The 26,536-nt window shown below is 40.0% G+C and overlaps 1 protein-coding gene across 1 annotated transcript in view; it reads right to left on the reverse strand.

Annotated features, from left to right (window-relative positions):
- The window catches only part of mmp17a (matrix metallopeptidase 17a), an 81,041-nt gene that overhangs the window by 3,411 nt on the left and 51,094 nt on the right, over positions 1 to 26,536 (reverse strand). The window contains exons 4-9 of the mRNA XM_069163009.1: positions 20,289 to 20,575; positions 12,084 to 12,260; positions 11,332 to 11,434; positions 6,739 to 6,821; positions 5,979 to 6,131; positions 5,575 to 5,832 (exon numbers count right to left, since the gene is read on the reverse strand). Of these exons, the coding sequence (XP_069019110.1) occupies positions 5,575 to 5,832; positions 5,979 to 6,131; positions 6,739 to 6,821; positions 11,332 to 11,434; positions 12,084 to 12,260; positions 20,289 to 20,575 (1,061 nt within the window). The remainder of the gene's footprint in view (positions 1 to 5,574; positions 5,833 to 5,978; positions 6,132 to 6,738; positions 6,822 to 11,331; positions 11,435 to 12,083; positions 12,261 to 20,288; positions 20,576 to 26,536) is intronic.

Genomic DNA, 26,536 nt, shown 5'->3' on the forward strand with positions numbered 1-26,536 from the left:
AAAGCTTAATCTGGACAGCCAACTGTTAAAAGCATTCTTCAAAAGAGCTTTGCCATGTAAAGGCTTCCATCATGATGCAAGTTGAATTAAATTCTTATTATCCCAGTGGAAAAGTACCACATTCTGCGCTCAGCTTTTGACCTGCCATGATTGCAAAAGAACAGCAGGTGACCTTTCTCCTGGATCTGGGGACCGACTCCAGATTTGAAGCTGCTGCGGTCTAGTGCTGACAAAGACAAAATAAAAGGAACATCTCTAGTTTAAAGTCAACGCACTTTTAAGATCCTTCTCATGTTTTTTTTAAATCATTGCACGGCCTGGCATCCTCTCTTTATCTTTTCAACATAGATTTATATAAAAAAACATATCTCTTTATCATCACTTCAAGCATATCTACATTTTGGCCATAATTCCATTTATGTGCATCTCAAAGTCTCTGACTTCAAATATCGCTGCATTGCGAATTTTTTCCACAATAACTATTTGCAAATGGGGAAATAACTGCATTCAAGATTTATAATGTCTTCCGTATAAATTAGCAAATGTTTTTTTGTCATTCGGACTTCTGTAAGTTTGTGATGCCACAAACTCACTCTCATGTCATATGTCCGCCCTCAGCACAGTTCACTGTCCAACGTTTTATTTGGAAGAAAACACTGTCAGCCAGTCAGTTAGCAAGCTACAAGACCGAAGAAAGCCCGTGGTTGGCCTGAGTGTTCGTCACTCAGGAAAGAGTCAGCTGATCAGAGGAGGGGGTCACTGATATCAGTGTAATTTAAAGACACAGACAAAAAACAGCCCGTTTTTGGTAGAGGTCCAGAAAGAAACTATAGAGAGGAGATAGGAGGAGCTATCGTGAGATTGTTTTTGGTCCTTAAAACCACAAAAATATATTTTTATGGATATCAAGGCTGCAAATAAAACAGGAAAACTTTCAAATATGGGACCTTTAAAACAAATAAGCTGCAGATAAAAAGTGGACGTTATATGCAATCTAAACCCATCTCAACGACTTCTACAGTACATACAGTTGTGATTCATTTTTCAGTTCAAATGAATAATACGTCATCCTCATGGGTAATGTCATGCTAATCCCACACATAATAACACAAGGCCAGCTGTGAGCTCACACATACATTTTCTCGCTCAAGTACATGTGTGGGTTTTATAGAAGGTCCTTGACATTTTATAGGAAGTGAAAAAAAAAACAAAAAAAACAGAAGGTTGTACAGTCACAGATGCACAAAGTCGGTAAACATTACTGACACGGGAAATTCAGGCGTGACATGCTCCAGTAATGATCATTCACCTCCTCCTATAAAGCTCAGAGAACAGGGGAGGGAAGGAGAGAGTTTATAGCGAGGTGAAGGAGAGCGATAAGAAGGGAGGAACATCTGCACACCAACACACATTCAGCACGCACAGTAATTGAATAGAACTATGAATTTAAACTCATTTCATTGTTGTTCATTTAATTTGTTGTGTTTTTATATATGCGGGTTTTCTGTTATGAGAGGACCAATTCATAATGACAACTAAAAACTGACTTGGACACGGTGTTAAATGCCTGAAAGCAATAACTTCATTTTTGAAATGAGGGTAGATTCAATACTTCAGATCTGTGGTCTTGTGAATGCTCCTATTATTGTGATTCTCATATTGACATTCGGGAATAATCCATGAATGTGTCTTGTACTATTTTAATCATCTTCCCAAAAACATCACCCCATTAATTAGAAAGATGTAACAAAAGCAGGTAAAGCATGCACTGTGGAGACATCTGAATTTTTTAATTCATATCTGCTCTGCTTCGTATGGATTGCCTCTTTCACACAGCGTCTGACAAACGCCATTTGTCACGGAGGCTTCCGCTTCTTCTGCATCAACAAAAAAAACACTTCTGACTCACTTCGCGATGAAGTAGAACGGTACCGCTTGATGAAAGATCCTACCAAGCTGATCTATGTTGTAAAAAGGTCATCAGTCCCTTGTAATGACTTTTTCAAGTAACTGTCAAGTAAGAGGTCAGTGGTTGACCATATGCCATGAAAACTATGAGCCAATTTGCGGCAGTTAGCAGAAAACAATATTTCTGTTTGCCATCTGGCTCTGAAACGGCCTCCCTAATGTGTTTTCAGAAATGTCACAGGCGATAATCATATTGTGGAACCAGATTAATTAGACACAAACAGAAGGCCGTACCCATGCTGCCACAGAGTAACATTTTTCCTGCTCAACAGCACGGTGACAACAGATGAGCAGGACACTCAGAACGAGCAGAGTCTTGGCTGTGGACACTGAGAACCGCCATCAACTGAGAGGATGCAGGAGGGTACTCACACACACACACACACACACACACACACACACACACACACACACACACACACACACACACACACACACACACACACACACACACACACGCACACACACACGCACACACACTCACTCACTGAGGTTTAACAGCTCTCGTTCAGAGAGTAAATGAGAACAGCTTTGGAGATTGGTAAAATAGTCCTAGTAAAGGTGCTACAGAATGAATGACTAAGCTGAATGGAGCATGATGAAATTGCACCTACTAAAAGAGGGATTTGAAGTAAAACCACATGCCAATGCTTATGAATATTCAAATAATGTTTTTTTACATTCATGTCACCTGCTTGAAATAGAGAATCAAATGACGCTTAACTTGACAATTGTATCTGTTTTTTAAATGAACTCCTCCGGTGTTATGCGGAGCTTTAATGGTTGTGAATCATAAAAACAATTTAATGACCATCTCAGCTTCATATTTTCTGTATCCCACTCACAAACCAAGACAGGTAAATCATTCGGATCAAACCACAATACAGACTTTCTATGAATTGCAAGATTGAAGCACTTCAATAAAGAAAATAAATCTTTAATCTAAAATGTGTTCCTTTTCACAAATTATGAAACAAGCTGTAAAAAAGAACACTTACATTTCACCTTATAAAACTGATGTTGGCAAACAGCTTCCCGCCGACACAGACAAACACAAGTCAAGTATTTCTTACCAGTCCAGCTCTGTTTGGCTCTCAGTCAACTCCACTGCATTGAAAATACTAACTTTGTCTGTCTGCCGTCTCCAACAACGTTGACGAGACCTATGAGAGTTAATCAAGCTGTGAAGTTGTCGGCCGTAAAACAAAAACAATGAGCAGAAAGATTTTAAAAAATCTTAGAAGAGTTGAGGAGAACTGCAGAGTTGGCTAATAAATGTCTTAGCTTGTCATTAAAACCTTTCTTATTAAAAGTAGTCATTTGGTCCATTGACCAACCATCCATTTTTCTACCAGTCACCCACGGTCGAGTCGCTGCAGCAGTCAGCATATGGAGGAAACTTTGGCTGCTTGTGTCAGCGATTTTGTTCTTTCGGTCACCACCCAGAACTCATGATCATAGGTGAAAGTCGTATCGTGGATCAACTGCTAAATTGAAAGCTTCGCCTTCCAGCTCAGCTCCCTCTTCAGTTAAAAGATCTGATACAACAGCTACTTCTGAAGCTGCACCGAGCTCCATCCCACACTGGCTCGGGAAGAAGTCCAAAACATATTTAAACTCCTCCACATAAGGCAGGAGCTTTGTCCCAACCCAGAGGGAACAATACATGGTTTTCTGGCAGAGAATCATGGCCCTCAGACTTGGAGGATCTGACCCTCATCCCAGCTGCTTCCCACTTGGCTGCGAACTGCCCCACGGCATGCTGAAGGTCATGGTCCAATGAAGCCAACAGAAACACATCATCTGCAAACAGCAGAGAGGTAATCCCGAGATTCCCAAACCGGATATCCTCCTTCCCCCCCAGCTGCACCTTGAAATCTTGTACATGCAAACCACGAACAGGATTGGTGACAAGGGAAAACCCCGGCGGAGGCCAACACTCACTGGAAACGTGTTTGACTTTCTGCCAAGAGACACAACTCTCATTATGGTTGTATAGGGACCGAATGGCTCTTAGCAATGACCTGAGGGTTGATCTATTGTAAACATAAAAATATTGATTTATGCTGCTTTAAGTATGGCAAGTACATTTCCAACCTGAGCAAATGATAATTCATGCTACACCAATTAAAATGACATGTGTTAGACATGTGATAGTTAACACAGTATAAGACTTGACATAAAAGTTCAAGCTCTAAAACAGGATGTTTAAAGCACAACTAAACTAATACTAAACGTGACCCGGCACATGGAAATATATTTCTAGTCCTAGTAGCTTGCATTAGTAAACATTTGAATATTTGCATGATTCAGTTAGTACAGTGTGGTGTATATGGTGTTTATAGTGGTGTTAGTTTGTGTGTGAGAGTGAGAGACGCACTGAGAAAGTGCTGGCTGAGGAGGCTGGTGGTTGCTGGAAAGGAACTGATACCGTCTCTAAAATGCATGGCTATTCAAGAAAGGTCAAATCAACAGTTCCTTTCATCGCCTTTTTTCCTGCCTTGATACCATTTAAGTCTTTTAGGGAAGACAAACAGACCATAGGCTCAAAAGGCAAACTTGACTTTTATTGCGGGCCAGCAACAGGCAGAGCCACATCGGGAGATGGATCTGCAGAAACAGATCTGGTTCGACTGTTAAGACACTGATATTGCCATGGGTAAAAACATTCACTGTTTAACCTCCTTGATTAGATTGGAAATCTTGTCAACCGATCTTTGTGTTTTTCAAAGGGGATGCTACCCGTGTATCCGACCCGAGTCCGCTGAGCTCACAGCAGCAGCGTGGGATTAATTGAGGAGACCAAGCTTGTGGATTCATAAGACCCAACACAAGGCTCTCCGCTGTGCTTGCAGTGTAAAAGGTCAAGGCTGTTGTTGGCACGCTGAGATGCCAGCCTCTCAAACTCTTTCTGGTGGACTGACTCAAACTCAAAAAGTTTGTTGAGCAGTGAGCATCCAGAAGGTCCCGAGGCAAAGCAAACATACAGCTGTACATTTAATTTTCCATGACCAGAGCTAACTGTTCATGGGTCACTGTTTTTTTTTTTGTTATGGAGTATGTGCTCACCATACTTTACAAGAGCTACACAGTAACTATGTGTCTGTGAGTTCTTGTGAGTATTTTACTCATAGTGTGCAGTGAGTCCACTTGCAAGTTAAAATAGTTCACTGTTACTGTTGTTTGTTCAGAATGGCTTCAAAAGTGTGCTATTGTATCAGTATGGATTGGATTTATGTCCAGGAAGCAGATCTGTCGGCCAGTGCTGACAACCTTAATGTCCTCTAAATTGCCCTACGGCAGTGTTTCGTGTAAAATGTGTTGTGTCCAACAGCAGTCAAGTTTACTGGAGTGACGTAATTCCCTTAAGGTTTTCATAGTTTATTCAGGTGCCAAATAAAGCCTGATATAGCTGTCTGCACAGTTTTAGGAGTTTTCCATCTTTAGTTACGAAGCCAGTGTTTCCCCTACCATTGTCTCGTTCATTTTTCTGTCACTGAAGGCCTCGCTAATTTCATTCCAACAGGAATTAGTCTTTGGAGCTACTTGTCAGTTAGCTGAAGTAAAATGAAAACTAAAGAAGAATGACTTTTCACAGCAACTCACCATCAGACCACCTCATGGCGTCATCCAGGTTCGGCGGCAGCCCTTTCCAAAGGGTGCTGTCTTTAGGGTAGCCCAGGTCCATACGTCTCAGGTGGTCGTCGTAGCGCCAGTAGTGGTTGTCCTTGAAGAAGTAGGTTTTGTCGTTGTGTAACCAAACAAAGGCTGCATCCACTACTTCCATTGGTAGGCCAAAGTCACTGATTGGACGGGGGTAACCCTCTTCTACATTATTATCTTTAAATACCCAGTATTTTAGACCTGAGGGGTGAACACAGAGGTGACACACATTTATAGTTTGAAATGTATCCTCCTAATTATAACAGAACAACCTTTTAAGCACACAGAGTCAATCCACATGGTCAAATACAGAATGGATGATGAGAGGATCTCGCAGAGATATTCACCTTTGAAAAAGACGATTTTGTGGTCCCCGGGTCTCTCGTACACGGCGTCCACGCTGTCCAGATTGGGAGGAAGGCCCCTCCAGAAACGATGAATCTGAGCTGGACGAAGAGACACCAAGTGCTTCTCTCGAGTCAGTCGCCAAAAGTACTTCCCTACAACAGTCAGGAACAACGATAGTTGGTTAGAGCTTCTCCACAAATATTTGTCGCAGTTTGTTATGAGGATCTACTTGTGAAAAAACAACAAAAAAAGAGTTGTTGGGAATGCGGAAGTTGGTTTCTGCTTGGGAAAAATGGTAACTAATTAGCAAGAAGAGAACCTTAGAAGATACATATGATGCAGTCTTGCACAGTAAAAAGTCCTATTTTTCAACATTCCTATATTTCTGAAAGCCAAAGATCAACTTCAAACTTGGCAGAAAATATTTACACAGCATGACAGCCTGGCCAGTATAAGACCATTTTGTTTGTACTGCAGAATATGTAGCCACGTGATTTGGCTTTCTATTGATTGTTAGAGCCACTGCTGCGTCCTGTGCCCCACTCCTGCCCCTTTTTCTTTCACCATTTTCTCTTTTCTCTCTTACCGTCAGCATCTATCTTGTCTGCCTCTTTTAACATAAGAGTTAAACATTCTTCAAACATCTGCAATCCAATATCAACCAAAATGCAACCAGGCAAAAAAAAAAAAAAAATACAAGCACTTCCATTTTCCCATACAACACACCGCTCTTCACTTTTTCCTTATAGGTTTGAATACCTTTGAAAAAGAAGGCCTCCCCTCGAATTTGGGCCACGGCATCAAAGTGACTGGTGCATCTGTCCGGGGCATCTCGCGCCAGCCTGAGAGAGAGGGATGATCCGGAAGGAGGGATGGAGTAAGGATGAAAGAAAAGTTAAGAAGAGAACAGAGAAATAAAAATTAAGACGGAAGTGTCAAAAACATATTCTGAGCACTGAGTGTCTAAGGTCATGTATATACATACCAAACTTCTTTTGCATAAAACAACCTAATTTATAGTATGCAGTCCATGGAAAATTATCTAAACTGGGTAAATTTATTAGCATAAAAAAAAAAACATGTTATAATTGAAGTCACCTACTTAGAGATCTGAATATGCATGCATGTGCATGCGTTTCCTTCAATTAAATAGGCTAACCATTAGGTGAAATGGAGTCACGCTGGCATGTTGAACTCTTCCAGTGCATTTATCCTCAGGGCTAATAAGTCATTTAAAGCACTGACGTGGTCAGCCTGCCAATGATGAAGCCATTAGCACCACAGGCCTGCCACTGTGAGTGAGGCCGAGAGCCCTCGTATTATCAACAAAGACCTCTTTTCAGAGCGCTATTCACCAGACACTGCTGCCTAGTGGTCGACATTTGTGACCCTTTTGTCGAGCAGAATCAAGCTTTTCCATCTTTACCAGATGAAAGTGGCAACAGATGAGTGACGGGGACAGCGAAGGGCCGATGCAAGTGCTGGAAAGTGAGATTTATTTGCCAGTTTGCTTTTAAATCGCTGCATAGTCTCTGTTTTAAAGCATGTGTATGCATGGAGGTCAGGAAGCATTGGGTATTGTTGTCAATGTAGTTTGGAGCATAGCTTGATCACGCCTTCAGCAACCTGCCCCGTCTTTCTCCCATTATCTCAAGAGGCGATTGGGGAACAATTAACTCATTTGCAAATAAAACAGTCTGTACTCATGTTCAATAGCATGTCTTCATATCACAAAATCTATAAAGACAGTACTGTGGCAAGTAAACGCTAACATGTTGATATTTAATTCCATAATGATTGAAAAGTACTGTGCTGGATAGAATGAATTCGGCATATTTACCCTGATCATACCGTAAACATGCAGACAAGGCCAAACTTATTTATCGATACCCTGATACCATGAAAAAGCAACTGTCATGTACTGTTCTCATTCCTACATTTAACAGAACAGGCACTATGTTTTCCATATTCAATGCAACATATGATTTTAAGTAATACAGCAAATGAAAACGGTATGGACAAATGAATTTGTAGTGCACATTTTTAAGCAATCACTGCACTTGAGTATTTTTTGTAGCTCTCACTGAGATTTTTCAACCAGTAGTTTGGCCCCGTCTTCTCGAGCAAACGCTTCCAGTTCTCTCAATTTCAAAAAAGTGTCTCCTCCCTGCTGCATGTTTTCGCTCTTTCCATTGATGCTCAACTGGATTAGGATCAGGAGTAGGAAGGGCAGTTCAGTGTCTTCTCCTCATTCATCCTTGGTGCTTTGGTGGTATGTTTTGAGTGCTTGTTTTGCCCACTTTCATTCAAAAAGCAACATTTAATGCAACGAGTTCCTGTTAAACCTTGTTCTTAGCGGTCAGTGTCTTCATTGAAGTTTTCCTTGCTTCTTTTACTACAATTGTAACAATCCCTCTGTTTAATCTGGAGTCCTTTTTAATCAGTTTTTTCTCCTGTGGCCACATCCAGTCAGGTTTTTGATGCTCCGAAGGATCCTAAACTTCATAATAGTATTAGTAGCTGTGCTCACAGGAAAATGAAGCTGCTTGGAGATGGTCTTTTAGCTTTTACTTTAACCACGCCTGGCAATTACTTTCTTGCTTACCTTCTTGCATAACTTTTCTTTTTCTTGTCCATGTTCAGTGTGATTCAAACAATGACAGCACAATGAGAACTTTTCTCCATTTAAACGGTGTGAATGACTGCTTATAAGTGGATATACTAATTAAAGACTATATCTGTTCAAAACATCACTACAATCCAGGTATCAATCAGCATTTCTAAGCCATTTCTAAAGGGTATTCATATTTTTTGTATAATAAACAGGATTTTAGCTACTCTTGGTATTTATTTTATAGAAAACCAAATGCATACAGGTGGGCATGCCTTTTAATTTAAACATTTTCGAAGCAGAGTGGAAAGTTGCTTCAATGAGATGTTTGGACACTTTTGACCATGTGCGTATATGAGCCACAGTCCTAGTATAACGTAAAATACTGCAAATACACCAGCTGGTGAGAGATTGTATCGCAACTTGAATCATGGGAGTCCAGGTCATCACTCAAAACTCGCTTGTGGGTCACGTTCTGTGCTATCTGGTTAACACACAGCACAACGGATCACTGGGTCTGTCCGTTTGTTGAGCACTACCGCTGACATTTATGATCCTCACAGGATAATTCCAAATGATTTGGATGTACCTCATCCTTCCTACAGTGCCACCATCACGTCACATTGTCAACCGGACTTTTTTAAAACCTCCACGATTTCCTTCACAGCAAATTGTCGTAGTATCAATGTAATCCAAACTAAAATGACCTCAATTTTGATATTTTATACCAGTTTCTCAGCTGTGTGAAAAAACAAATATTGAAGGATTCATCACTATATGCATTTCTACAGTGCATCCGGAAAGTATTCACAGTGCTTCACTTTTTCCACATTTTGTTATGTTACAGCCTTATTCCAAAATGGATTAAATTATTTTTTCCCTCAAAATTCTACACACAATACCCCATAATGACAAAGTGAAATAAGTTTGTTTAAAATGTTTGCCAATCTATTAAAAATAAAGAACGAAAAATATAACATAAGTATTCACAGCCTCTGCTCAATGCTTTGTTGAAGCACCTTTGGCAGCAATTACAGCCTCAAGTCTTTTTGAGTTTGGCACACCTATTTATGGGCAGTTTCTCCCATTCTTCTTTGCAGGACCTCACAAGCTCCATCAGGTTGGATGGGGAGCGTCGGTGCACAGCCATTTTCAGATCTCTCCAGAGATGTTCAATCAGGTTCAAGTCTGAGCTCTGGCTGAGCCACTCAAAGACATTCACTGAGTTGTCCCGAAGCCATTCCTTTGTTATCTTGGCTGTGTGCTTCGGGTCGTTGTCCTGTTGGAAGATGAACCTTCTCCTCAGTCTGAGGTCCAGAGCTCTCTGGAGCAGGTTTTCATGAAGGATGTCTCTGTACATTACTGCATTCATCTTTCCCTCGATCCTGACTAGTCTTCCAGTTCCTGCTGCTGAAAAACATCCCAACAGCATGATGCTGCCACCACCATGCTTCACCGTAGAGATGGTATTGGCCAGGTGATGAGCGGTGCCTAGTTTCCTCCAGACATGACGCTTGGCATTCAGGCCAAAGAGTTCAATCTTTGTTCGATCAGACCAGAGAATTTTGTTTCTCATGGTCTGACAGTCCTTCAGGTGCCTTTTGGTAAACTCCAGGTGGGCTGTCATGTGCCTTTTACTGAGGAGTGGCTTCCGTCTGGCCACTCTACCATACAGGCTGTTTGGTGGAGTGCTGCAGAGATGGTTGTCCTTCTGGAAGGTTCTCCTCTCTTCACAGAGCAACGCTGGAGCTCTGTCAGAGTGACCATCGGGTTCTTGGTCACCTCCCTGACTAAGGCCCTTCTCCCCCGATCGCTCAGTTTGGCCGGGCGGCCAACTCTAGGAAGAGTCCTGGTGGTTCCAAACGTCTTCCATTTATGGATGATGGAGGCCACTGTGCTCATTGAGACCTTCAATGTAGCAGAAGTTTTTCTGTACCCTTCCCCAGATCTGTGCCTCGATACAATCCTGTCTCAGAGGTATATATACAGACAATTCCTTGGACTTCATGGCTTGGTTTGTGCTCTGACATGCACTGTCAACTGTGGGACCTTATATAGACGGTGTGTGTCTTTCCAAATCATGTCCAATCAACTGAATTTACCACAAGTGGACTCCAATCAAGTTGTAGAAAGATCTCAAGGATGATCAGTGGAAACAGGATGCACCTGTGCTCAATTTTGAATGTCATGTCAAAGGCTGTGAATACTTATGTACATGTGATGTTTTCATTTTTTTTTTTTTTTTTTTTAATCGAGTGTGTAACATTTTGAGGAAAAAGGCTGTAACATAACAAAATGTGGAAAAAGTGAAACGCTGTGAATACTTTCCAGATGCACTGTATATAATACTTATGTTAGTTAAACAACATGCAATGTAAAATCTATTCAAACAGACACATTGTGGGTCTACTGAAACCTTAGGGCCCACAGGAGTCTTTTAACTTTTAGCTTTTCCTTTCTGTGTTCATCTCCAGGGGATGTTTATTACACATTCTGCTCCAACATCTTTAACAGTGCAGTCCTGCAGTCCTTTAACAGTCCTGAAGGAGCTGAGAAAAAGAATAAAACCAGAGTGTGTTTGTGTTTCAGAAGGCCAAAAAAGGAGAAAAGACAGAACATGAATTATTATTGATTGAAGTGGATTGAAGTTAGAGGTTGAAGTGGTGGATTTTATGTGTTTGATGGCCAGAATTATTGAGATATCTGCATTAGACTAAAAGCACACCAGGTCTCCTACTTACAGGAGCGTGGATCTGTTTTCAGGAAGGTCCAGCAGGATGGGAGGTTCGGCGGTCTGTGAAGGGATGCCGGGTCGATTTGTGTGGGACACGGAGTCTCGGACACCTGTGGAGGATAAAAGACATTTCAAATTAAAAATACAAAAGAAAGGACAGCTAATTTTACAATTCCTTTATGTGGGGAAAAAAATAGCATCTCACTCAATTCTAATGTGCATATTTGCCTCATTTTTGGTGAAATATAATAACCAATTATGCACTATTGAGTTTTAAATTGTTTGTCAGACTAAAACTATCCATGTATAAAACCCACACATTTGTTCCCTAATATATTTTTTTCATTCCAATTGAACAATGAATCAAAGAGACAAAAATCAACAAATAGACATTCTGCTGATTTTTGATTTGTGAGCTGAGTCCTTCTCCTTTTGCGTTATTTAATGCATTTATCTTACTGTAAGATAGTAGGGCCGTCTCATCTTTGTGTCTGTGTTTATATCTAATTCAGCTTAATTCATCTTCCTCCTTTGCAGTCATGTCCTTCAGAGTTCTTCCCTGCACTACATTCTCGCCTTCATGATCATTAGTCTCTCCCCTGCACACCGCTGCTCTCTATTATCAGGGAACGGTGTGATAAGGTCATATACCATAAAGAGGTCCAATTAACTCCATCCATGTTTTCATTAATCAATACCCTTTCTCTACAGAACCTTCCTCTCTGTCTGTCCCCCACACACACACAGGTGTCCCCGTACCGTAGAGCTGCCAGACGCGGACTTTGTCCTCGTAGGGTAGATCATATTTCAGAGGGTCTCCCACGGGACCCTGGTAGTACGGTCTCATGATGGACTCCATGGCTGAGGTGTGGACCAGGCCGATGGCATGACCGAACTCATGCACGGCAACCGCAAACAGATCCATCCCGTGAGAGTCTGAGGGAGACACAGAGAGAGACTGATTATTCTTCTTTATATCTATATGCTGTACATTTGTTACATCTTGTATCCATACCCACTAAAACCGAATCACGAATGGGACTATTTAAAACTTGCATTTGTAATGATGCATCTTTAAAAGTGAGTAAAACAGCTCTCCTACTCATTTTGGAGAGAAATCACTTCAATCAGAGCAGCTACTAAAGGATTCTGCACACGACTTATTTATCTTCCCAACAGCCGCTGCTGTCCACCGTGGTAGTAAATTACTTATCAACAAAAACTGCACACTCAAAATTTTAGACATAGCTCCTCTTTCTTTTCTCTCAGCGTTTAAAATTAACCTCAACCCTTTTGAGGGCAGTAAGAGGAAACAGGGTTTTCATTTTGAAAGTTACCACCTTTTATACTATAGTTTAACCTTTGCTTTACCACCTTCAGCTCAGATGGAGATCACCTCGCTGCTTAAGGTGTGGGATTTTTGTAGAACCAGCACAGCCCCTGTTTGCATGTTTATCCCATTTATAAGTGAACTCTATTGGTTGAAAATGAAGAGGCATGACAGACAGCTGTGGTGGCTGAGTGCCGTTGGTGTAGTGAGATAACTATGGTAATAACTGCCTCAGCCTCTGGGCTGCCAATCAAAACCAACGTGTGGAAAGACACTTAAAGAGGATGCAGACTATTAAAGCACATTTCCCTGGCTAAACAGAGGCGGCAGAGCTTTCACAAAATTCCTCGTCTGGCTCTGCTAAGCAATACAAAAGCTGAGGTTTTGAGATTTAGATTTGCAGAAGTGAGAGTGCTAGCATGTCGAGCCAAGCTAGCTTAGAGTTCCTTGGTGGCTGGGATCAAGTCTGCCTTATAGTAACCTTGTGTTAGCCTCGGCTTGGGAACATCTCAGCGCCATGCTCTGTCAAAAGACAAAGGGCGATTGGAGACGTGCACTTGTGCTCACAACACCTGGGACACTCAGAGGCCAAATGCCAACTCTAATCTACAGGAGCACGAGGTGGAGAGAGAAAAGGGGGATAAAAGGAGGTATCGAGGGAGTGAACAGGGATTCAGAACAAAGTAGGTACCATGTCATCGTATTTATAGTCCATCTGAGGTTGACAGACAAAAATACCAGTGCCTGCTGACAAAGCCAGAGCTGAGAGATTTAGGTGGATGAACAAGGTTCATTGACTTCGACACCCACAGCAGAAAGAGAGATGGAGAGAAAGAAAGTAAACAGACAGAAGAAAAACACATCACTGACATGATCTGTAATATTTCCAACTAATTGAAGTAATTCCAGGGCATCATAAGAGAGAATATTAAATACATCTCATTACTTTGATGCATAGTAAATTTATAATACATTAAGGGGCCCTTCCACCTTGGATGCAGCATGATGTACCAGAGGGCTACAAACATAGCCCGCAGCATTTGGTTAAAAGTTTAATAAGGATGGTGCAGCATAGGTAGATGGGAAGACGCAGGAACACAACAAGCCAGTGGCTGTGCTTTGGATTGGATGTGAATCCACATAGTAGGGAGAGCTCATAGTACTTTCTGTCAATACGACACAATCAATAGATCAGAATGACACAGTTGTTTTTTTAAAGCAGGTTAAAGTGCCAGGATGAAATGGCACATTCACTTCATTCATTAATGTGGGTGAGGTGTGGGAGGATGATGATGCTGCAACTCCAGCAGCGTTCTCTATAGTCTGTGTCACAGTTACGTAAACATGACGGATTACTTATTTTAAAATATCTAAAAACATTTTTTTTTTAAAAAGTAATGATTTGAGCTTTGTGACATGGCACGTTACCCTGCTGGAAGTAGCCATCAGAAGATGGTACACTGTGGTCATAAAGCGATGGACATGGTCAGGCTGTGGCGTTTAAACGATGCTCAATTGATACTAGGGGGCCCAAAGTGTGCCAAGAAAGTACCCCATTACACCACCACCACCACCAGCCTGAACCGTTGATACAAGGCAGGATGGATCCATGCTTTTATGTTGTTTACGCCAAATTCTGACCCGACCATCTGAATGTCGCAGCAGAAATCGAGACTCATCAGACCAGGCAACGTTTTTCCAATCTTCTATTTTCCAATTTTGGTGAGCCAGTGTGAATTGTAGCCTTAGTTTCCTGTTCTTAGCTGACAGGAGTGACACCCGGTGTGGTCCTCTGCTGCTCGAGCCCATCTGCTTCAGCCCGTCTGGCACCAGCAAACATGCCACATTCAAAGTCACTTAAATCACCTTTCTTCCCCATTCTGATGCTCAGTTTGAACTTCAGCAGGTCGTCTTGATCATGTCTACATGCCTAAATGCATTGAGTTTCTGCCATGTGATTGGCTGATTAGATATTTGAGTTAGCGAGCAGTTGAACAGGTGTACCTAATAAAGTGGCCGGCAAATGTATGTCAAACATAGATTTTTAGTTTGAGGTTAACATTGTGCAAATTGTAAAGGATAAACACCATCCAATAAATTAAGAAAAACAACAACAACAACAACAACAACAACAACAAAGGCATAGGCCGTCCGCACAAGCAACTCATTATGTCCCACATAGTTCTGTTTCATTATGACACAAAGTTCACATTCCCAGAATGGTGATTATGAGTTCAGGATGAAGGACATTAAAAGGTCTAAGTCTTTTATGTTAAAATTGCCTGGCTCTGGTCGCTTATTGTTCAAAGGTTCAGTGTTCACTGTGATTATGGTCTAGAAATCAGCGACCAATGTGACTTGCTAAGTGCAATGGCATTGAAGTCAAATGTTTGTTTCTGAATATACAAACAGTTGTCCAATGCTAGAAAATGTCTTGGAATTCAACCTGGAGAGCAAGAGCATTGCTCCTTGTATCTGTAGATTCACAAAGTCTGACATGGTGCTGCACAATCCTCACATTGGGGCAAGGTCTCCGCTGTTAAAAGCTTTGGTGAGTTTCAGTACACAACATGCATCATATGGTGGTCACTGCCATTTGTTTCAAGGCTGCTCCAATAGTTTCAAAATTAACCCGAGGTCTACGCCGAGTGGGATGCAACGACTGGAAACAATCTCTGATGGAGCGTTGGGGATCGTTGTTTGAGTCTGGACATGCGAGGAGTGAAAGCGCTGATTATTGCTTGAGATTTTTTATTTCAATAGCAGCCTAGAAATCTACTCTGGGGATATCTGCAGCCACAGATGACCTACATATTTTGTTGCTGCATTTCTAACCCACAGAGTGAGGATGCCATTACCCAAATGTAGATTGGAAAGCACCGTAAAGCCTTAATTTCATTCTGTGCCCCAGTACAACTCAGAGCTTTAATTACTAAAATGGAAAGCTGACCATGATATTCTTGAAGAGGAATGGACTTGAAACCTTAGACCCATATGGAATTTTTTTTTTCCAGAGAAACAAAAATTTTAGTTTGAAATATTAATCAAACTCCATCGAGCCTCCATTAAATGAAACCTAAATAGAAGTCAGGTTCCTGAGGCTGTCAACCTCTCCCGAAGTTATGGAGTACCTTAAATTTGGAAGTCAAGAGTTGTGACCAAACAACTCACTGTACCATAATTTCTTGTTACTCAAATCAAGAGATGGGCATATACACTGTGCGCACAATTATTAGGCAAGTTGTATTTTTGAGGATACATTTTTATTATTGAACAACTACAGTGCTCTCGGTCAATCCAAAATGTTAATAAACCTCAAACCTGAATATTTAAGAAAGTAAAAGTGAGGTTTTGGCTTTCTTAGGAGAATATCTGTGTGTACAATTATTGGGCAACTATTAGTGTACAGAATTATTATGCAACTATTAGTGTACAGAATTATTATGCAACTAAATGAAAAACTTTCTGACATTAAAAAAAAAAAAAATCTGAACAATATAGCACCCTTCTTTTCAATAACAGTAATAAGCCTTACATTTACAATTTTTGACTTTTCAGAGTCAGTGAAATCTCTTTTTTGGCCCATTTTGCCTGAGCAAAAGAAGCTGCCTAATAATTATGCACACCTTGATGTTGATCTCCTTATGCCACACCCTCCCTCATTATACAAATACACATCACCTGATATGCTTAAATCCACTAGGCATTCAAGTTTATACAGCTTGGAGTTGGAAAATATGCATACAAATGATGATATGGTCGAAAAAACTCACTTGCCTAATAATTGTGCGCACAGTATAATCAGCCATCCTAAATTATTGGACTACGCTCTGTTTGTAGGTGTGATTTTCCCTATCCAGCTCGTCTATATGCATTTGGAGCTGACTCCTCTCTATGATTTTGGGCTGCAAAGGCAAAGTGTTTACAAAGAGCTATTATGTCATGAGAGGAATTGGAAGTCTGCATCAGCTCCTTTTGTGAATATTTAGTGCGGTAAATCACGCAACTTGGCAGCGCCAGAAAAAATTATCCTTTAAGCTATTGAGCAGGCTGGATGGCTGCTATACAAAACAGGAGACGTGGGACTGTCACATCAATGGAGGAGATTTGATTAATACATTTTCAGTTTGTAACAATGAGCAACAATCAACATGCAGATGCATCTGGCTCAGAACTGTCGATGGGTAAACACTGAGCAAGAAGCAAGGATGCACCCTTTAAGTTTTCTCTGGACACATTATTGTAAGGTACAGTATGTCCTGATAAAAAGCATGAATTGAAAACAAAATTATGTTTTTAATTCTCAGGATCAATTAACTGGTCTTTATGATCCAGTATTAAAGAAGTAACCAGAATTCCCCAAAATGATCCGTATGTGAAATTACAATTGCAACGTGTTAAATCGTCACTTTAAAACTGCTAGAATAAATATTTTGACATTAACAATGGATCATATGACTTGGTGGATGTGAGAAGGTTGTCTTGTAGTGACAAACTCACAAACTCTAAGGAGCGTTTTGGGGTTTTTCAGCTTTTTGTTTTGGCTTACAATTTTACAAATTTGGCCTCACTCTCACCACTTTCATCAGCTTTATTTACTGTGGCTTTCTCAGCCATGTCTAACACTACATATCTCTGTATATATCTGCACAGCACCAAACAGCAAACAGACACAATGGGCGACTGGCTGATGAACATAGCGCCGCATTTAGCCGTTAATGAGACTGACATTTCCCTCAGGAGTTGGCGGAGACAGCTAGAAAGAAGATTGAATATTGGACTTAATTTTGCCAGGTGGCCAGAAGTGTGTCTTCGTATGAATGCTAATGCTGCTACTTATATTATGGATGTTTGAATAGGCCAACTGTTTGCTAACATGTTTACATTATCAAAGTTATCACAATATGCCAATGCTGTTTTTTTTGGGTGTTTTTTTTTTTACCAGGGAAGGCAGATTGAAGAAACAGAAAAAGGCAAAGTAAGAGTACACTGCGACAGTTATAGGCAGCACGTCGTTGGTGTACGCAGTAGGTCAGTTATTTCCTTGAACAAAGCTAAATGTCAGGCTGCAACATTTAAATACCACGTTGTTTTAGAGTTACATAGTTATTTGGGAAACTATTATTCTTTCCAGTGCATTACAAAGAAAAGGATGATGTGAAATTCCATAACTAGTGAGCACCTCGGCCTTGTTGTGAGTCCCAAATTGCTAAAAGCATTTAGTAGACAGTCTCAAAGTACAAGTGTGTGAGAGATTGCAAGGAGACAGACGAAACCTTGAAGGATTAGTATCCTGTTTATATAGCGTACAAATAATTTTGTCTTTAGTACACCATCTCCATCTGAAATCACAAAAACTCAAATTCTGTGCTAAACTAATTATAACATCATTGACAGCAGCAAACATGGTTGTTTTTATTGGTGTTGACTGGATAAGAAATATTTTGTATTCCCCTTACGGACTTGATGTTTGATGTATAAATGAAAAAAAGTCTGATGTGTTTTATTCAATGTACAATTCACCCTTCATGACAGACAGTAAAAAAGAAGCAGCCTTGAAAGCCGGAACATCCAACAAGCTAAGATGATTCACAGTCAGCATCTTCTCACGCTTGTTCTCGGTAAGAGGCTGTGTTTTTTTTTTTTAACACCAAAGCTGTCTGCCATCACTGTCACTATCGTTTGTAGCTGGAAACATAATTCTTGGCAGAGATAATTTTATTTGTTTTAATTCTCCCCAATAGGGACATAAAGATAGGAACACACTTCTGACCCTTCCTTCCTTTACCACCCTGCTCTCATTAATCAAACACCAATAGATGCAGTTGATGCTGTAAACTACGGCAGCACCGTGCCCACCTGCGATGACATCGCTGCAGCCTGCTGGAGGGTCTAATTGGAGCAAATTGAGCTGCAGTAACATCTGGTCCCCACCTTCAACAGGGCGAAGGCAAAGAATGTGAATGAACACCGGTCCTGTCTGATTCTCACCAGCTGATCAGCATCATCTACAAGGGGCAGAGCCTTTGAGCCTGGAGGGGCCTGTCTTTCAGGTTTTAATCATACACATGAAGAGAGTTTACCAGAAAGAAATTTATCCAAGTGATCATCATGGTATTTGCACACATGAACAATTTTTTTTTCTAAACATGGAATCCGTAAAAAAATGTTGAGTGTGTCTCATCAGTGGTGGAGTAATAAGATCCTTTATTTAAAGGTAGGTTTGACTTCTTTTTTTTTTTTTTTTTAAAGAAATATGCTTATCAGCTGTCTTTCCGAAAGACTCTCACGCCTGTTTGCTAAGTCTGAAATTACAGGCAACAGCCACCTAATTTAGCTGAGCATATTGACTGAAACTGAGGCAAACAGCTGACATAGCTCTGACCATATAACTCTTGGTAAGAAAGTGAATCAGTGTTTTTCCCAAAATGTCAAACTTCTTCATGAAGAACCAAATAAAAATAAAAAGCATATTTATAAGTAAAATCCCTGCATTTAGAAATGGACTTCAGGAAACTAAGACCAAAATAATCACTTGCTAAATCAGCAGTTAAAAGTACATATGCAGAATTTATAATACAACATTATTATTTAAACTGAGTCTAAATTACATTTAAATTTGAACCATTTTGTACTTCAATCTGAAGAATGACTTGTGTTTTACAAGTTATGTGTCAATCTTTATCTTTCAACTAACGAGTAACTATGTAGCATGGATAAAAACGTACTGAAGAAAAATGTATGGTATTTTTTACTGATATGTAGTACTTGAAAATTGTTCTTGAGTACAATTTTTAACCCTTCCACCGTTGTCCCTCACTAAAAAGATTGACTGATGCCTCGGCCCAAAAGTGTGTCCACAACCCTGAAAATCTCATCAATGTGTCATTGTGTCTAAATCCCTCCTTTACTGATTCTCATTGGCGCCGCTGCTAGTTGACATCAAAAACTAGTGCTGCTTTGAGTTCTGGTAGAGACGTATTCCCTTCACGTTGTGATCGGCACTCAGGTAATACACTTTAATCACCTGAAAAACTGCGCTTCTTCTCCCTGATCTGTCAATTTCAAAATATTTAATTTGTGCAGCGACCCTATGGCATCATTAAGTAGGATCAATAAAAGTCATCAGTAAACTTCAATTTCTTTTGGTAATTTCTAAAACCACAGATTTCATGTGTATCAGTGTCGTATGAGAGTGGATTGTTTGTTTGTGGCTGTTCGAGGAGATGAAATGATGTCTTTTATGCTTCCTAATAAGCATGTGATAACAATCAACACTTCGCTGAAACCATTGTATGTTATATCATTAGTTCTAACGGATGAAATATTAATCATATAGTCTGGAACATGAACAAAAGGCTTTGCTCCGTCAGCGTTCTAGTTATAGAAGCTCTGACGAGCGTGGAAGTTCAAAACATTTTTCAAGCACCGTTTCATTTTCTCCAGGTTTTCTAGGCACCGAAAGTTTCTGTCAGTTCTCTGGGAGTCTCTCACAAATGTTTTGATGATATGTTTCCGAGAATATCACACATCCCTCCGTCTTTCACCCTTCTTTTGATTCAGACACACACTTTCTATCGCGTGTATTCGGGCAAACGTGTATAACACAGAAACTTGGAGACGATGTTCCTCACCTGGAGATCTGAAGGTCCAGGCCTCGTCGTCATCAAAGTGTGTGTCTCCAGCTGTGAACCGCTCTCCGGGGAAAAATGCGTGAGCCACCGTTCCCCCCGGGCCGTCGAAGGGGTACCCGTCGTTGTGGTCGGCTTTAGTGAAGTCGATCTGAATGTCTGCGTCATTGCCGGCCACCTCGTGGAAGTTGAGCGGCGCGATGTCGCTCCAGACCTTCAAGGCGTAGTACATCAGGGCTCGAACAGTGTCCCTGCCCAGTAAGGCCGAATCCTTAGGGAAGGTCCTCACTCTGAGAGGGAGGAGGGCAGATCACATGTTGAATAAAAGAAGAGTGGAAGATCATTAGGAGGGAGTAGGGATTATTACGAGGTCGATTTCATGCTTAATTTTCTACCTTTCATGAACAAAACTCACAACAATGTCCTTTATACCTGCCAAACATCTAGTAGTAATATCAATAATCTTTCATGATCAAATAATCATTACACTTGATCTTCAAATTTCAAAACATTCTCCTTTTACAGCATATCTTTCATGATTTAGGATTCTGATTATTCATTGTGACTTTGGTGCCCTTTGTGGTGCTGTATAAAAAGAACCAGAGTTTAAAATAGCCATTTCTTTTTCTACCAATAAAGGGGACGCTCTCCATCTGATTTTAAGTGCAACATTGACGTTGTTGATTACATCACATTGCCTTTTGACTTCCTTTAAAGATGAACACTCGCTCAGGAAAAGTCTAATATTTGAGCTAAGTGAGTGTTAAATGAGGCTATCTATTTTACCATCTAAAGGAGGATTCAAATCTACTTTTACTTTATTCATTTTTTCATGGATGACAGCACACATTAATTTACATCAATAATTAATACATTTAGCCAAAAGGCTACTATTCTTCTGCAGTTCCTGTACTTCCAAACTTTATAGACTGTTTTTTTTAGATATGGAGCAGTGGTCTAATGTCATGTCAGCACATTTACTCCAGTACTGTACTACCTGAGTATTTCTATTTGATGGTTACTACTACTACAGTTAAGAAGGAAATATTGGACGTTTTAATTCTCTACACTTATTTTGACAGTCAAACTGTTGTCACTTGGCAGATCTATATTTTACATAACAAACATATGACCAACTTACAACATATTATACATTGTAATAGAATTAACTCATCAGTGGTATAAAACGTAGGGATGTGCTGATTCAAAATACTTTAACTTGTGTCAGCAGCTTGCTATGACTGAATGAATGTAACTTATTAGAAATGGAATCAGATAATATAATTGCAACTTCATGGTCAAACAATGAAAAAATATGTAAATGTTATTGACATGTAATTTTTTTGAATGTCTGTATTCTGTTTCTCAGTGCCAGTAACTTTTCCATTTTCCGTTCAGGTTTTGTTTTCAATGGCACATTTTATTTGTCCGGGCTCCATAAACGTTAGAGTAGATACTTTTCTGTGCCATTAGATCACAGCATTTCTGATAGAAAGTAATCAAAATCATCCCCACAACATCAAGATGCTGCTTAAACATTATTCAGGACTTGAGAACATTATGAATGCAGGACTTCAAGCGGAATATTTTATTTTCTTATTGCTACTTTTACTTAAATAAACTATTTGAGAATACATTACAGTGTGCTGGTGTGAAGTTCATTGAATCTCACTTAAACATATAACAATGCTCTGTAACCCACCAAGCTCCACTGTCAAAATAAATCATCTTAAGAAACATGTCCAACAAGGTTGTGAACTGTGTTAAAAACTAATGAGAGGTTTGATAACCCATCTTAAAGCCGTCATCCTGATGACCTGCTGTTTTATTTTATTTTTTTTAACAGCAAACGATGTCAGAGTTGATTTTCCTGGAAACCCTCGAGTCACAATAACTTTCGTTACAAGTTACATTTCAGTTCTTTCATCCCCACATGAGTTGGAGAAGCAGCTGCTCCAGCAACTCAGCTTGAGGCTCAGGGTCACTGGACCTTTACAGACAAAGTCAAACTTCTGAACACCTGCCTGACAAGCTCACACCAGCAAGACCGCTTTAATCCTTTAAATCACTCCTCAAGACACACGTAAAAGTAAGTTCTGTCTGGTTTTATCTGTTTCAGGTTTGGTTTCTTTCATCACTCCTTACTTTTTTTTAATCTACTTCAGTGTTTTCACTTTCATTTTGTTTGTTTTTTATTTGCTGGAATAATACAGTTTTAACTTAATATAACCACATTTTATTCCTTACGACTTCACTGTTTGGTTCACTCGCTCCACTCTCATGGTATTGTTTTTGGCCACAGCGAGCAGCTAGACATATACTACCCAGCACCAAATAATAACTGACATCATGAATTGTGAGTAAAGTTGCATTTAGTAGCCAGATATTTTTCTTAGCAGCTGGTGGAGAGCAAAACAGAGCTAAAGGGTGAGGGAGTATTGTACTTAGGTTCAGTAGGTGGATTAAACATGTCTCCAAATAAATAATAATTTCACTCTGTAAATGCTGGATGTACAAATGAGCAATGATTCGGAAACAAATTCAAACACCACGGCCAGATTCTTCCTCTTATAGTAAAAAATGTTGCTGTAAAGCACCAAATACATGAGGACTGAGGAAGACTCCTATGAATGATTCATTATATCAATATATAAAAAACAGTAACAGAGATGAGCAGGTTTACTCCCCATTATAAAAAAAAAGAAACTGTCCCTTTTCACATCTCATCTTTCCAATAAAATCCTGTCAAGGTCACGACATCCACAGTACAGCCTACATCCACACATATTTATTCTTGCTCCTCACTGCGGTGAACATTTGAGCTGCCTGATGTTTGGCTGCTATCACAGCAGCTTTAACACATCCAGTGAGGCGAGGGAGTCCGTTAGTGCAGCTAATAAATGTGTTAATTAGCAAATATGTCTCTATCAACATGTTGTCACAAAACACATGGACGGTGTTGGCAATGTTAGCTCAAAGGAAAAAGGAAGTGGCTGGAAAATGGGGTTGAAATGTAAAGATATGCAGCTAGTTGCTTTCAAATCTACTCAGATTATCTGATTCTGTGGGGAAACTTGTTGTACAGTAAGACTGGAATCCGTGTAGGGCATTAAGAAGGGCCATTAAAAATGCCCTAAAAAAAAAAAAAAAAAAAAAAAAAAGAATGCTATTAAAAGTGACATAAAAGTGTCAAATAATTAGAATTGTTCCCTGCTTTGTCTCACACATAGCTGGTGCTCCATGGTTCAGGATAATTGCTCAGTTTTCTATGAAACAGCAGTGGTATGCTTTTTATTTATTTATTCCTGTTGGTAAAAATTGGTGATTACTTTATGCATTATAATCTGGGTTCATTCTTGCATAAAAAAAAAAAAAAAAGTTAATGCACTAATTAGGCTGCTGCAGTCCCCAAAATGTAGTAATATTTGGAGAGCAAAGGTTACTCACTTTTTACATTTCCTGCACTGACTGGAAACAGTGCATTGATTTATTTGCCAGAAGGAGGCCACACAGTGCACTTATTCATATTGCCCGAGCATCTGACCTTCGCTGCTAACCAGTTGTCAGCCAAGGTCACTGCAAGTGGCTTAACGTCCACAGACAAATTCAATTGCTTATTTGTGCTAATTCAGACAGACGAGGGTGGGCGACTGTGTATGTCTGTGTTCAGAGGAATGTTTATGAGCGAGAAAGATGGAGAGGCAGCGTGCATTGTTTTGTCAGCATGTAAGCATGTATGTGCGTCCGAATGGTATGCGCATCGACCTGTGAGTGAGTGCATGTGTGCGCGTGTGCGCGCGCGCGCGCGCGTGTGTGTGTGTGTGTGTGTGTGTGTGTGTGCATGTGTGTGTGCGTGCGTGTGTGTATGTAATTGTGGGTAGGTCCACCAAGGTCAGAGAATTCTTCCCCTGCATCTCAGATGAAGCGAGGAGTCTCTGTGAACAGCTTGTGTTTACCTAAGGAGGCTGGAGGTGCATGAAAAATGAAGCAGGTGTCACATCCCCACGGTGCTGCCTTTAAATTTGATTGTCTTTACAGATCACGACATGGATCTTGTCAGTATGTCAATCTTACACCTTGATTTTAACAACCTTATTGATTATATTTTAATCAGGTGACCAACTGCTGCCAGATCTGATGTTTATTTAACAGCTTGTTCTCATTAAGTCCAGAGCAGTACTGTTTTTTTTTTTTTTTTTTTTTTATGATTTTAATGTGTCCCTGTCAGCTTTTTCTCCTAAATAGATTCTGAGGAAAAAAAAATCTGAAATTATTTTAGTCCTTTACAAAAATAATTTAAAACAAAACAATGCTGTTTATATATATTTTTGGTTATCAAACCAAAACATAATGGATAAATATTTCCTTCAATAATAATTTCTAGCCAACCACTTCTGTTATTTTTGTTGTTATTTATTATTGAGGCTTCACCTTGAATGAAACATTTTTCCTTTTTATGGTATAATGGAACAATACAATGTCTGAAATAAAAAAAAAAAGTTATCACAAGAGTTTGGACATTTCTTTGTATTCCTCACGTAAACTGGACAAATACTGTATATTTACCTCATTCAAACTTTAACCTCTTATTTTACTTGATTCGATCATTTTGTCAGTAATTCCCCAAATTGATTGACTATATTATGACTAAAATATGACAACACTTTTTGCCAAGGCAAGTCAAGGCAAGTCCAGATGAAAAATGCTCTAATAAATTAACACCTGGCTATTGTTTATAGTTTCAGTCTTTGCTGTGATTATAGTCTGGAAACCCTGTTCAAGTTAAGGTTTGCTCTGAACGGTGGACTAATCAGCGACCAGTGGGTGTGGCTTAAAGTGATGCTACAATGGTGGCGGTGGTAGAGTTTGATGCACAACATACATTCATTCATTTTTTCCAGGCGTGGACATGAGGCATGGTCAAATAGACTTGTATATTTGTTACAAACTGTCTTGAAAACAGTGTAATTACTTCTCATACCAGTAAATGCATTTCAATTTTACATAGTCACTTGTTTTTACTGTCTAATAAAGTGAAACCAATGAGTTTAATGCAGGCAATAAAGTCAAGCCTGCTGCTATATTCACACATTTGTCTCACTGCCACATCTAGTCAGGCAATTAATCGTAAGATATTTTGGGAAATATGCATATTCGCCTTCTTGCTGACTAAGTTTTCATGGATAGTATGACAACCTGGAGAAAATGACAACCTGGAGAAAATGACAACTCTCCAAGATGTCAGTGTGTCCAGCCAAAAAAATGGTCCCAGCACATAGTTCCCTGCAAAATCACAATTTGTATTTTTTACCCCACTTCAAGATACAACCAGATAGTAAGAGAAAGTGGAAGGCTCGGTTTCATGACGGTCAGTGTTTCTCCTCCCAGTCTTCATGCCAAACTGGGCTAACTGGCTCTGGCTTTATAATCACCCACAGTGGTATCGATCGTTCTCTTCCTATTCTGTTAGAAAAACTGAATGGCCATAACTCCCAACATGTCAAACAATTATTATAAGCTGCTAAGTGGTCTTCTTATGTTTTTGTTGCATGCTAAAAAACACAACTTGAAAGCTATGCTAACACTTACTACCGCTGCTCATGAAACTCCACTTCAATTCTCCCATCCACCTGCACACCTGAGTTATTATCATCACTCGCCACCTCCTGATGTGCAGAGCTCAATGTTACCATGTGACCAGAGAGGCCTTGATGACAAACATTGTGTGCACTGCTGTATATTCAAGTAATAAAACCTTTCACATGAGTGTCTGACTAATATGTAAAATGTTAAAATATGATTTTACATGAATAACTGTTTTAGATTCAAGTAAAACAACAGAAGGAAACAAATATCAGAAAACCTGACTGCTGATGATGGTCAAAAGTTCATCTCGCATCCTAATTTTTTTTCTCAGATCAGCACTGAGAGAATAAACTGTGGGCTGATCAAGCGGATGGCTGTGATGACGGCGTAAATGTCTATTTTCTTGAAATTTTATGACCGTGACTCACGAGCAGTTAGAGAGTGATAAGCGCATGAGCCAGCAGAGTTTGGAGAACAAAAAAGTGCAGATGTGAGAGAATTTTGGCTGCTGCACAAAGCGGGAGTCATCAGCGGCTCAGGAGCTGAAGGGCTGTTTAGCAGCGACGCAGCCCCTGACTGTGCATCATTGACTCACAAATAAAATATCTGAGAACAGAGTGTACTGTCAGACGTTTCCACATCAATCAAATATAATACCTACATAA

Source organism: Embiotoca jacksoni, unplaced genomic scaffold (assembly GCF_022577435.1).
Source record: "Embiotoca jacksoni isolate LCO1_2020_lvr unplaced genomic scaffold, fEmbJac1.0.p SCAF_10, whole genome shotgun sequence".
In the NCBI taxonomy this organism is placed as follows: domain Eukaryota; kingdom Metazoa; phylum Chordata; class Actinopteri; family Embiotocidae; genus Embiotoca; species Embiotoca jacksoni.